At 39.2% G+C, this 14,620-nt stretch overlaps 1 protein-coding gene across 3 annotated transcripts in view; it reads left to right on the top strand.

Annotated features, from left to right (window-relative positions):
- The window catches only part of sntg1 (syntrophin, gamma 1), a 56,071-nt gene that overhangs the window by 20,488 nt on the left and 20,963 nt on the right, over window positions 1-14,620 (top strand). For all 3 annotated transcript variants that reach the window (XM_077558336.1, XM_077558337.1, XM_077558335.1), the window contains 4 exons: window positions 1,533-1,717; window positions 5,713-5,762; window positions 10,305-10,439; window positions 13,654-13,710. In XM_077558336.1, the coding sequence (XP_077414462.1) occupies window positions 5,736-5,762; window positions 10,305-10,439; window positions 13,654-13,710 (219 nt within the window). In that variant the 5' untranslated portion in view covers window positions 1,533-1,717; window positions 5,713-5,735. The remainder of the gene's footprint in view (window positions 1-1,532; window positions 1,718-5,712; window positions 5,763-10,304; window positions 10,440-13,653; window positions 13,711-14,620) is intronic.

Below are 14,620 nucleotides of genomic sequence, written 5' to 3'. Positions count from 1 at the left end.
CTCACAATATTACATCAATAATCAGAACCTGGGGTCTTGTTCACGAGTGAGGGCAGGATGGAGCGGGAGATTGACAGGCGGATCGGTGCTGCGTCTGCGGTGATGTGGACTCTGTATCGGTCCGTTGTGGTGAAGAAGATTTACCAATCGATTTACATTCCTACCCTCACCTATGGTCACGAGCTGTGGGTCGCGACCGAAAGAACAAGATGCCGGATACAAGCGGCCAAAATGAGTTTCCTCCGCAGGGTTTTCGGGATCTCCCTTAGAGATAGGGTGAGAAGCTCGGTCACCAGGAGGGACTCAGGGTCGAACCAGTTGAGGTGGCTCGGGCATCTGGTTCGGATGCCTCCTGGACGACTCCCTGGAGAGGTGTTCAGGGCATGTCCTACCAGCGGGAGGCCCCGGGAACAACCCAGGACACGCTGGAGAGACTATGTCTCTCGGCTGGCCGAGGAGCTGGTTGAAGCGGCTGGGGAGAGTGAAGTCTGGGCATCCCTCCTAAAGCTGCTGCTTCCGCGCCCCGACCTCAGATAAGCGGTAGAAGATGGATGGATGTATCGTAACATGGCAATGGTTGAGGTTGATAATTGTGATTAACTCAAGGGAGTTTTCCACAATATCAATCTGGTATCGCATCACAAACTAAATAAATGTGCCGCCTTCTAATGGTTGACAGTGGAATTGCAGCCTATATAAACACCAATTAGACCAAAGCGGTACACAAAAAAAAAAAAATTGGTAGGAGCGTGGACCTGGAACCCACGATGGAGAGGGGCTTACTGTATACGAAAGACCACGCAGGTGCGAAAAGGCACCGTATAACTAAAACCATTCAAATGATTTTGTTGCCGCATTACTAAGTCCTAGCTAAGCTTTGATCAAACGAAAAGTGATGCTTGTTCCAGCAGACGCGCAAAGATGTAACCTCCCTGTAAGAAGCTTTTGAGTTTGACTTCAACACGCGATTAATATTTGAGTGCCTCCCTGGGCTGTTTCGTGAAGGTCATTGCTTTACATTTCAGCTTTTATTCTCCTCAGATCTTCTGCAAATCGCTCACTCCTGGTCCAGATGAGATTCAGACATACACATTTGCAAATTCGATTATGACTTCTCTTGCTGTATAATAATAATAAGAGGTGGATGATTTATGCATGGAATGTAGCTTGGAACCAACTAGTATATTTGTGTTTATTTTTTATTTTCATGCTGTCGAGCACTTTTGATGGCGGCAACATTGCGTCTCATCAGAAAGGTGGCCTGCAGCCAGTAATGTATCCTAACAAGTGCTGTTCTTACAAAATGCAAGAATATGAGCTAATTGCATTTTGACAGGGTATTTATTACAAGCCAGACATTCTTCTCCAGAACGAAGCCTGTTCCAAAATCTCCCGCTCATGGGGGGAATGGAAGCCGCCAATTGCATCTGGTTCCACATCCCTTTCCCTCTGAAGTGTTTAATCAGCAACATTCACTCTCGTTTCCTCACAGGAGAATTGACTCTTCTTCCCATTCTGCTTCTTTATCACAGCTTCGCGCCTGCGAGTGTTCCCGGGATGACGCCCTGAGGTACGCCCTCCCCCAGCCCTTGATTGCTGCGTCCGTCGGTGATGCGGACGGTGCCAACTGGCAGCAGCGTCACTCTGATCTGGGATCAGCTGGGAGTTCGATGGCCTGATCTCCACATCAAAAAGAGTTGGGGGCCTTTCTAGTCAAGTGAGTGTCCTTCTACCCGGTCCCACGGGGGCCACTCTTTATGTCCCACGTCTGGTTGTGGAGTCAATTGGCAGTCATGTCTGATTAAAAGGGAGAGGGCTGTTTTGTGCAAATGAGGCATGACTCAGATATGGCGCGTTCTTTCTCGCTCCGGTACAAAAGAATTGCTCTTCTATATATGGGGAGAAATGGATTGAAACATTTATTAGGACACCTTATCCTCACCTTTTGCTATCATGAATTATTCCACGCTACTTCACACATTCTGCTTTTCTCCAGAGGTGCTCACTGCTCATTCTAGGGAGTAAAGTTTCTAAAGAAGGATTAAATATAGACGCATTAATTCATTCACTGCCATTGACGGCTATTGACGTCAAAAATGTATTTGAATTAGTATTTATAGTAGTTGAAAACCTAGAATTTTTTTATTGTACATTTAGAACATGACTTCATGAGTTAACTCACGATTAATTATCAATTTTATATCTGTTCTAAATGTAAAGGTTTTCATACTCTTGTTAACAAAAATGGAAAAAAAATTGAAACTAATAGAAATAGTTAAAATTTTCCTTTCTTTTCTTTGGTCCTTCCTCGGGTCTCCTGACGGCCTCACGGCTCTGGCTGGGTTCTGAAGTGTTCGGTTTAGGTGAACAGTATGGGATTTTTTAATAGGTTTTAGGTGAACTAACTCGCACGCACACACGCACATGCACATACCATACTCACCCACATACAAAATAAAAATTTATTTAAAAAAAATATATATATATATATAAAAAAAAAAATTAAAAAAAGAGAGAGAGCAATGATGATGACATGTCAAATCGGTAAAATTACCGAATGAACAATACTGAGCTCTCCAGGAAAAAATAAATAAAAAATAGTTAAAATTAATATTTGACGTCTATAACCGTCAATGGCAGTGAATGAGTTAATAGACCCTTCCTGTTGTCATTCATAAAGGTGAATGGACAAATGATTGCGCTACAAACAAACAAATATAATGTGGCTGTAATGCAAATTCACCATAGCAGGCTGCTACACTTGATGAATTAATTAAGCATGTGGCTCATTGGCCAAGCTCATTTATCTACGCCGTATGGCGAGCATTTGCAAACTGTTAGATGTTCTGATCAGGGGGCGGCTTACATTTAGTATGAAGGAACTGGAACAGCAGCGCAAGAATCATTGACGAGCCTTGTCTGTGTAGCTGTTCTAAGGAAATGATTCTCTATTCTGCAAAAAAATAGACATGATAATTATTGTCATGCACATTATTTCAACTTGTATCAATACTAGCTTAACTATACAGTTTGGCTCAGCTTCCCCAGGAAGGATGTCGGCTGTAAAAGCTGCGTGTATAAACAGTTGGGGCAAAAATAACCCAACTAAGGGTAAAAAATGGACCGATCCTCTACTTGGGTCAATTTGACCCAACTTTGAGTCAAGAAATGGTTCTTTCAGCATAAAACAACTCATAAATATTGGTCAGGTCCTTTACTTGGGTCAAAAAAATCGGGTCATTGTGTATAAAACAATCCAGAAAGTTGGGTCAAATTGACCCATAAAGTAGATCGGTCCATTTTATTATAATTTTTTTAATCCATAATTAGGTTACTTTTGACCCAACTGTTTTTAGAGTGTGGCTTTCAAGACTGTTAGTGATTTGTTTTTTACTAATTACATAGAAATATTTTCAATAAACATGTCATAAGTTAGTTATTTACATTTACACATTCAACGTTATATAAAGGCGCTTCTTTATACCTGCCTTTCATCCATTAAAAGGCAATTTTTCTCTTTTCTCCCTTGAGAATATAGAAAGGTTAACTGAGTTCAGTAGTTCAATTCAAAAAGTGAAACTCATCTCATAAATATTCATTCAACACATGAAAATACTTTTTAGATGACCAATTTGCACTGAATTTCTATTTGAAAAATCTGTTTTTAATCATTTATCATTTCATTCTCTATAATTTCTTCTTCTCATTGCATGCTGCTATGATTAAATTAAATCTGAAATATTTCACTCCATATGGATTGAACCTCTATATGTATTTCATTAAACTCATTTGCTCCTCAAAAAATGTATAAATATGTTCTGTTTAAAATAATTGACGTGTCCAAAAGACATATTTATACTTTTTTTTTTTATATATATATTTTTTTTTTATGCTAGAGCATACAGAAGGCTTTGATGCTGCAGCCGCTCAGCTGCAGAGAACGGTTGAAGCAATGGTAGTTATTACAAAAACGCCCAGCAGGTGGCAACAAAGCAAAAGAGATCAACCAGGGCCATGTTGAAAAAAGCTAATTTGCCCACCGTTTGAAACAGATTCGTGAATAATGATGAAACTTAGCTATATTCTAATGCTATTTGCTGCAAAACGGAAACAGATAGAAATGTACTTTTTCCCTGATGAAAGAAGAGACTCTAATCTTTCTTTTGGTAGGTTGCATGTATTTATAGCAATAGAACACAATATTCTGTGGGCCTTGAAAATCAGTCCAAATCCATTAAAACAGCCGGGACTGAAGGGGTTTGCTTCAGTGAAAATGGCTGCGAGTGAATGAGTCAAGGACATGATGAAAACTCCACAAATATTAAATTCCAAAGTAAAGTTTGCAAAGGCAGTAACTAGTCAAATTATTTAGTTTATAATGAAAGTAAAACGTGATATAATCACTTAAGTGTTAAACATATATTGACATCAGCAAGGATGAGATGAAAATATTTTCATAATCCAATTCAATAATTGTAAATTTAATTGAAAATAATCTGAATTGTCTTTAAGTGCAATAAGTCAGGCTTTTCGGAAATGTAAGAAAATACCTTTAAATTCATGCTAACAGTAAATTTCAAGAAAACTGTAAGATCCCCCCCAAAAATAAATTTATATATATTTTTTTAAATTCTATTTTCTGAAGTATTTGTGGGGAAAAGAGATGTATCAAATAATAGTGATGTAACGATAACTGCAATATCGTGATATCACGATATTAAAACTGCCACAATATTGTTGTCGTCATGTTACGATATTAAAAGCAGCACATCTGTTAAAAAAAAGTCAGGTTGATTTAAATTTGTGCAGTTCTAGCACCCTCTGGTGGGTGTTTTTATTTTATTAGTGCAGTTCAATTTTTACAAGGCATGTTTTGGCCCTTCTATGTTTAAAATCCACGCTGATGGTCAGTATGTGGAGGAACTCAATGTGTGCGTGCATTCGCAAGTAAGTGCCTCAACATTAAGTGTTATTAGAGATTGTAGATTATATGTATTGCTGTTATGTACAAAAGCATACTATTGTGTGTCTGTGTGTGTGTGTGGGGGGGTATGTTTTTTTATTTTTTTAATTAATATTAATTAATAAATATTAATATTAATATTGTGACCTCTTTTTATGTTGCAAACCTCTCCACAATATCATGATAATATTGTTACATCCCTATCAAAAAAATCCATTCATGCTTTTATGAATCGATATCGATTTTGAAAAGGAAAATTGATTCGATATCAATTATTCCTTTTTTTTTTTAAACCCAGCTCTGTTCGAAACTGCTTTTAAATGTTATACTTTTAATTATAGTAAATGAAGCCTGTTGAGTTCGGTTGTGTATGAAATAGACTACAAATAAGTGTTTTTTGTAACAACCTCTAGGTACTGCCTGATAAATATCTAACCAATATTAAGAATTTTCATTTTTTGTATAATAGTAGTAATAATAGTTTGTATTCACATGATTTTTTATGATACTTTATTGATTTACATCCTTAGGTATACAACACTGTAGCTATTCAGCTTCATGCAGTCGTTTTTAAGATCCTTTGCTTCTCTGCTCCTCGAATAAGACATCTCCTGAGATTTTACGTAGCATTTCAATGAACGTCTAGCCCCCTTTGTGAGCGCTGTTGCTGGTAACAAAGCTAGTTTAAATTGGCTGTGGGCTTTTGCTGCAGCCGCTCTATAACTCTGTTGTGTTTCTCTCCTCTGCAGCATCCCTCACTGCGCGGTAGCACATGGATTTCAAGACCTCAAATGAAGAGGTTGGTAGCATTTAATCAATCTGTGGGAATGGAGAGCATTTATTTTTTTCCCCTTTCTGCTTTTACAAGTGGCTAATGCAGGGAAGTGTGTATATATCTTATTCCTGTAAATAGTGGCCGGGGGCTTTTACTTATTCAACCGTGGCGTAGGCGTCTATTAGGGGGGCAGGTCTTTATTTTGGGAATAAATGTGAAACAATGTTAGTGGTATATTACAATCGATGTCAAGTGAAAGTGGTGTTTAAAACAAAATGAAAAGCCCTATTGCAGAGAAATAGAGAAAAACATTAGGAATGGAGGCAAATTGGGCGTAAGAAATAAGTTGCACAGATTATCATGGGTGCACACAACATTGTGAAGTGACTACATCAGAGTTTACTGGATGTTGTTGAGAATTTAAGATCAGCTTTGATACTTTACAGGGAACTCACACTTTATCTGTGAAAGTGTTTATGTGCCTCAGGTGATAGATAATGTTTTGGTTAGCAAAGGGGTTCAAATGAGCTTGGTAGTTAATTCTTTCTTTTTTTTTCATTTATTTTTATTTTTTTACATTTTCCAGGAGTCAATTGACAGGCAATGGCAAAGAACAATTGCATTAGGGGTGTGCCAAAAAATCGATTCTCATTTAGTATGATTCAGAATCGATTTTAAATGTCCCAAAATCCATTTTATTTAAATTATTTAATACTGTCTTGCCTTTGTCTGTATGTGCGCCTTTATTTGGAGCGCTGTTCATGTTGTACACGATTTGGCCACTTAGGGGCAGTGTGGTTCCACGCGGTCTAATACACTGTTAAGTTGTAGCCAAATTAAAGAGTAGAAGGAAAAAGTCACGATTAAGTTATTCTAATAAAAGTAGTTTTTTTGCAGTGTGGAGCCATTCTTTTGAGCGCGCGAGTAGCGCGCTAATTAGCATTAGTGAGTCAGACTGAAGTAGATCATTACAATTCCTTGCACATCTATAGATTGAAGCAAAAATCATTGTCAATCAAATCATTTTGAAGCAAAAATCGTTCTTAATCAAAAATCGCTTCTGAATCGAATCGCAGACCCAAAAATCGGAATCAAATCGTGAGACATTCAAAGATTCCCACCCCTGAATTGCATAATTTACACACCTTATTTATTGTCTCACTAAAAATAGTTTGTTTTTAGGGGTCAGCCCTGCCTCATGTAAAGGAGTGTACAGTATATTGGATGAAATACACTATGATTTTTGCTACTATGACAACCAGGGAGCCACAAGTCACCAACTAGTTTCCGAGCCAGTGACATTGGGGCCCCTATTTTTTTGTAAACAGCTCCAAAGGCATCCAAAGACCCCGCAGGTAACAATATAATTCTCAATGGTCACATTACCATGAATTACACGTGTGCTCTCTCTGACAGATAAGATTTAAACGAGGGAAGTGCTAAACCTTTAATACCAAGGTGATCTAGTAGTACGTTATGGTCGATAGTAACAAAGGCAGGACAAATATCTATTAAGTAATAATAATATTGATGAGGTGTCGGAGTCCAAAGCCAATAAACAAAAGCACTTTTATAGAAGGCTGTCTCAGTAGAATGTTTTCCCCTGAATCCGCTCAAATAGATTGCTAGAAGCCATGTGATCATTAATCTGTTGCACCACGATTTTTCAAGACTTTCAAAGACTAAGAGGTGATTCTGGTCTGTCCTATCATGGCCGTCTTAAAAGCTAAAGGAAAAGGGAGAGCAGTGTTAATCATGTGGAAAATAGAAAAACTTAGGATTTGAACCAGCACTTTAACGAGCTGCCCAGGGAGAGGGTTGAGCAAGCATGTTGTTTGTTTTGCTGCAATAACAACTTGTGTTCAAGGGATACTTCCTCAAGGTGTGAGAGTGTAACCTTGCAATCTAGTGCTTGTATTAGTCCCACTAAGCGAATGGTTTAACCGGGTTCTCTAATGAGTTTGATTTTTTTTAAATTGCTTAGTTGTTGGTGTTAGCGTACTAGCATGCTACTGCATCAAATATGTGTCAAAATTAGTGCATTCATTTTGAGTGAATTTAAAGTTCCTTTAACTGCAATAATTTTTTTTTTAACCCGTCATTAATGATCACCCCTTTTAAAGCCTGTACTGGGAGAATTCCAGTCGCAACGCGGCAGACGCGTCCACGTCGAAATTTAGCAGTAATAAATTAGAGCTGTCAAAATTAATCAAACAAATAATCGATTATCAAATGAATCAACAACTATTTTAATAATCGAGTAGTCGTTTGGAGCCATTTTTTTTAATAAAAAAAAAATCTAAATCTTTTGGTCAAAATCCTCGGATTTCAGCATCTCAACAGCAATTGTTCATTGATCTCTGTAGTCCTTCATAAAAGAAGACTAAATATCTTCTATGTTTAATCAAAATGAGACGTTTGCAAAAATATTTTTTTACTTTGGAAAACAATGACCAAACCGGTAACATAATACAACTCCAATCCACCCCCACCTCCTTTTTTTTTTTAACACCAATCACCGGTTAATAAACAGTAATCAGGGGAAAATGATTATGTAATACACGTTAATGCAAAATTTAAATGAATCATATTATAGTCGATTAATCGATTGAACAATCGACAGATTAATCGATTCTAAAAATATTTGATAGAGACAACACTATAATACATTTTATAATAATGTATATATTTGTGGAGACTGGGGTCAAGTTGAATTTCACAAGTTACTTCATGCTAAAGATTATATGGCTCTTAATATGAAAACAAAAATGCACTGAGCGACACGTCAAATGCAATTATGCCATCTAGTGGCAGAACAATGACCACAACACAAATCAATATCACACTCATTTTTTTACAGTACAATGCATCTTTTTAATTTTAACTAAATTTTAGGAACTATTTTGAAATTACTGTATCAATGACTAAAAGATGCAGCCATATTTCTATTAGTTTAACATTTTTTCCACTTTTATGTTAAGAGTATGAAAACTTGAAAAACATGTACTAATATTAACAAATAAAGTCAGCCAGTCGATTAATCCCTCATGTCCTATAATAAATAAATGATGTGCTTTGGCTTGATAAAGGTTGGGAAACACTGTTGTTGTATGCAGTGCAGTATGTGATGAAGGTGTGTATGCCTGGTTACAGAAGATGATGTGGTTAATGACGGTATAGCGAGGCATGCAACGAAGAGCGAGATGAGGCCAATTAGGAGCAACGCGAGCTCCGGCACAGGTCACCGGCGCTCATCTCTGCGTGCGGCGTTCTCTGACCCTGCCTGCGTTGAACGATGCCCTCTTTTTGTCTGCCTAATGACACACACATGTGCGCGCGCACACACACACGCACACACACGCACACACACGTTTGTTTTACTTCTTTGTGGGGCCACCTCATTGACATAATGCATTTCCTAGCCCCTCCCCCTAACATCAACGATCAAAAATTATTGCCTACACCTATTCCTTACCCTAACCTCAACCATAACCCAATTCAAACCTAAACTCTAAAACCAAGACTTGACCCTCAAAAAGAGGTCTAAACCTATGCGGCCCAGCAAAATGGCTCCACATGGTCGGAAGGGCCCCACAACTCTGTAAAATCCCGAAATGTTGGCCCCACTATGTAACAAGAACATACACACACATTTTACTATCTTTGTGGGGCCATCTCATTGACAAAATGCATTTCCTAGCCCCTCCCCCTAACACCAACCATCAAAAATGATTGCCTACCCCTATTCCTTACCCTAACCTCAACCATAACCCAATTCAAACCTAAATTCTAAAACCAAGTCTTGACCCTCAAAAAGAGGTCTAAACCTATGGGGCCCAGAAAAATGGCCCCACATGGACGGATGGGCCCCACAACTCTGTAAAATCCTGAAATGTTGGCCCCACTATGTGACAAAAACAAGAACACACACAGACACACACACACGTTTGTCCGAGACAGGCAAAGCAAAACACACTCTCGCTTCCTCTGATTCCATTCGTCAGCGCGCAGCTGCAGGCGGGGGAGCGGAGGCCTCGTTCCTCCGCGTCGCTCATTAGCAGTGAAAGATAACTGACCTGCAGTGGAGCTAACATGTCGCTCGCATGCGGCGCGGCCTTGTTAACAGATGACGGGCGACATGCGCGCTGACACGGGCGGCTCCTTTTCTCTTAGCAGTCCTGTCGGGTGAAGGTGCCTTCTTTATTTAGACCCTTTCAAGTCAAGGGCAGACAGGCATCGTAATTAGCCGGGGAGGGGAATGCAAATGTATGCAAATGAGTGCGTTTAAATGCGTGATTGGAAACCCAGTCTTGCTGCTTGTGCAACGCAAGGAAGTGACAACAGAGCCTGCTCAATTTCATTGGTTGTTTATGTGTGTTGAGGCCAGGAAAAGTTTCTCTTTTTAGGATTGTGTTTATGTGCATCAACAAGCAAAGCAAAGGCAATAACGGCAAAGCCGTCTAATTTCCAATGTTCATTTCGCCACCAACGGCCTCACCGACATTTCATTTCATGGCCACTTAGTTTAGCCCTGATGAACGATGTTATCTCTCCCAATGTTCGCAGACAAAGACTGGGATTTATTTGATGCAAGAAGGTAATGAGGAGCCGTTTAATATCCGACTGCACTTGGCTAAAGATATTCTGACCATTCAGGAGCAAGATGTCATCTGCGTGTCGGGAGAACCTTTCTATTCAAGCGTAAGTAGCCGCTGACGTCGCTCACACACGCTCAACTACTGCAAACACACAACAGCTGAACGCTCGGACTGTTTGTGTCGCTGATAGAAAAGTGACACACGCTGAAAATACTGCAAGTCAAAATGTGTAGTAGGTTAGCATGATTTATTTTAGCGTAAGCCTAACCTAAAAACAAATCCAGGGAGTCCTCGAGTTACGGTCGAGTTCCGTTCCTACGCTAGTGATGTAACCCGAATTTCGACTTTAGTCGAATTTCACCGTTAAAGTCGATGTTGACATCAAAATACTTTGTACAATTAATTTAAAAAAAACATATTTGCGCGAGCCGGAAGATACCGGAACCAATATTTTGTGTTTCCAAACTTTCCAAAATTGCTGACTGACGCGTCGGAGGGCAGAGCGGAGCTAATTCAAGCTTAACCGCGGGAATGTGACGCGCCTGATGGCGAGCCGACCTGCTCGATGGACGTCCGTTGCTGGAGGTACCAACAACATTACAATGGCGTGAACACTGGAAAATTTACGAAAAAGAAGGTGCTACGGACGAGTTACGGGCGCCGAAAAAGTCAAAACGAATAGGCCGCTTACGACATAACTCGAGGACAGAGATAGCCCTAAAGATGAAAAATGAAGTTTGTTCAAGATGCTAAATTGAGTACACTACAGTATCTTATTTTTCTAGTTCTTCTTCTTCTTCCTAAATTTTTTTATGGAGTAAAGTAATGCTGCATTCGAGGATGGTCGGAAGTTGGATATATCTAAGTTGTTTTTTCCCAGTTCCGACCTGAAAGCGTTTGAGGCAAAAGTAAACAACCAAAATGGCGGATAGTGATAAATGTATTTTTTATTTTGGTCCTCAAAACTCATTTTGACCTCCAGCAAACTTGTCTTCTCGCACTTTTGCTTCATTTATTGTATTTATCTTTTTTCATAAGCATTCCATACAGTTCAGTAGTTCACCGTATAATTCCATGCAGTGAGATAGCGGCGTACTGTCACGTACGTTGTGTTATGTGAAGTTATGTCAAATATTTATGAATGAAGATAGTTATCTAGTTCTATACTCGAGTAAATTGTGTTTTACAATTCACGGTCTGTGTTTCCAAAGGGGTCGCCATTGTAGCGTGACGTCACTTGTAGTCCATCAGTGAAGTCGGGGTCCTTTTTTCCCCGACTTTGCAAGTGGAATTTCCGAGTTCAAGAGGACGTTCCCGTACTCACTTCCTGGTTTGAACTCGGAAAAGTCCAACCTCCGACCATCCTCGAATGCAGCATTAGAATCCAGTCCAATCCTGCTCCCTTCTATAAATCTTTCTCTGATCTGTAAAACCGAACAAGAGTCATCGTCTTCTTCTTTCTTCTTTTTTTCCTCCTCCTCCTTTTCCTCTTCTTCTTCTTCTCTTAGTTTATTCATGAAGTAAAGTAAGTTTGGTGTATACCGCCACCTACTGTACAGGAAGCGCCAAGCATTTACATGCTAATGTTGTCCACTCGAGCAACCCTGCTGTATTCACCCGAGAGGTCCATCAGTACTTGACCCGTATAGTGACAATTACACTGACGGATGAAAACAGTTGTTGTTTTCAAGTTTCTTGTCATTCGTCAGCAAAACTGCCGTTTGTCAGTACTGATGGAATGCTCACCTATGATAATAAATCTGAGATTGTTTATTGTAATACAGATGACTTTATTACTTGTGTTTGTTAAACAATACCTGGGAAGAGAACCTTGAAAAATAATCACATGTTAAATCGCAATGGTGATATAATTAGATTACATTTTGTAATTAGATTACTTTCCCAAAATATTCAGACCTAGTTTTCGCCAGGTAAAAATATGCAAGGTTCCTTGAAGACTATAAACTGTCCACAGGTGTGAAGATGAGCGTGAATGCTAGTGTAGTCTATATAAACCCTACAATTGACTCATGACCGGTAAAAGTCAACTGGGTTCATTTCCAGCTCACCCATGACTCTGACGAGGACAAGCTCTATAGAAAGTAGAAGGATGGATGGGATGGATGAATGGTTGCCCCCGGCGAAAGTGTTCAGAGAATCATCACCATCAAGAAGCCTTTTTATTACAAAATGTCCAGGAGACATGTGGGCCTGTTTTTCGATAAAACTGCCAAAATGGCTTTAGTCACATTGTGGTATACAGCAGAGGTCCCCAACCCTGGTCCTCAGGGACCGGTATCCAGCCTGTTTTCCATGCCTCCCACAGCCAACACAGGTGATTCACATCATCAGCTAATCAGCAATCTCTGGAGAAGGCTGATAACGATCTCCACCTGTGTTGGCTGTGGGAGACATGGAAAACAGGCTGGATACCGGTCCCTGAGGACCAGGGTTGGGGACCTCTGGTATACAGGACTACATTCTGCTTTATTTAAAAAAGTATAAAGACAACCATTTTTTGACGCGCTCTGAACTGAGATCTTTAGTGTTTGGGTGCCATGCATAACGGTTTACATTCTCAGACTTTATACCAGTTTCGCTCCATATTTCCCAAAAGGTTCCAGTCAAAATTGGAGTTGGACGCCCTCAGTTGCCATTCCACTTTTATCAGTGTGACACTTTGCGAGATGGGATTTGTAGATTTGAAAGCAGCTGGCTTGTAAAGTTAAAATTCAGTGTGTCATGAGACAACGGCTCATCGAGCGCCAATAAAGTTTACAACTGAAAAAGAGATACAGCAACAGAAAAGCGTCCACTGAAATCAACACACTACTGCAGCTGTTTATTACACGACAGCACATAATTGGGAAAACATTAATGCATTTGTATAGTTTGGGGGACTTTTAAATTATTCTTTATTTAAACAGTTTTGTGTTTTTTTTTGGTAGAACCAAATGTGAAAAGATTGATAGGACACTAGAAAACACAACAGCTCGGAGAAATTCAAAACAGGTTTGCTCCGACTATAATTGGGTAGCCACGCATTTCAAACAATTAAGCTATCTTTCATTTTACCACTACTTGAAAGAAATTGTCTGAGTGTGCATTGTGGAGCAACTACACTCATTTTACCAATCTGTCCTTGTGCGTATGTTTTCGTGTCCTGGCGGCCTTTTCATTGTTGGTGTCACAGCGGCAGTAAAACGAAAAAATTAAAAGACCAATTGAACACTAAAGGAAAGGACTGAGATGTTCATGAAATGAGATGAAATGTGGAAATGTCATTGAAGCGCGGATTAATTGAACATGTGTTCCAGGAAAGGACTGTAACAATCCGGAGACAGACCATCGGAGGGTTTGGCCTCAGCATCAAGGTAATTTCGATGCTCGGGGGTTTGACGTCTTTTCTGAATGAAGTCACAATGAGTTTTAATTGACATTGCATGGTTTAAGTGACATACTTACATTTTTTTTTTTGTTCTCAAAATTGCACAATTGGCAGAGTCACTCGGGAAAAAAATGCATGGAATCAGTTATATTCAGATTGGAATTAGGCCTCTTTCAAATAGCTGATGCGTATCAGATATAGGCCAACATTGAAAGCATAGTAAATTATAGATGGTGTCTTATTAAATAAGCAAAAATTGTTGCTGATGACATTGGAGTGGTATGGAGGTTCCCCTCATTTAAGTCATTTAAGTTTAATATTTTTATTATTTATGTATGATCGTTTACTGTAGGACATGTGTCACTTGAATGAAAGTACACCTTTAAAAAATGGGATATAGGCATTTAACTCATTTGCTCCCAAAAACGTATAAAACGATCTATTTTAAATATTGCCATGGTCCCAAAACCATATTTATACGTTGTTGTTTTTTATGCTAGAGCATACAGAAGGCTTTGATGCAGCCTCTGAACTGAAAAGAACGCTTAAAGCAATGGTAGTTATTACAAAGACGGCCAGCAGGTGGCAGCAGAGTGTAAGATATCAACCAGGGCCATGTTGCAAAAAGGCTCTTTCCCCCAGTGTTTTCAACAGATTTGTGAATAATGATGAAACTTAGCTATATTCTAATGCTAATTGCTACAAAACGGAAACAGATAAAAATATACTTTTTTCTGATGAAAGAAGAGACTCTAATCTTTCTTTTGGCAGGTTTTTGTAGCAATAGAACACAATATTCTGTGGGCCTTGCAAAATCAGTTAAAAGCCGGGAGTGAAGGGGATTGCTTCAGTGAAAATAGCTGGGAGTGAATGAGTTAATCAAAATTGGACACTTG

The sequence above is a fragment of the Vanacampus margaritifer genome, chromosome 2, assembly GCF_051991255.1.
Source record: "Vanacampus margaritifer isolate UIUO_Vmar chromosome 2, RoL_Vmar_1.0, whole genome shotgun sequence".
Classification (NCBI taxonomy): Eukaryota; Metazoa; Chordata; class Actinopteri; order Syngnathiformes; family Syngnathidae; genus Vanacampus; species Vanacampus margaritifer.
The sequence above is the reverse complement of the archived record's forward strand: the minus strand, read 5'-3'. Positions and strand labels throughout refer to the sequence as shown.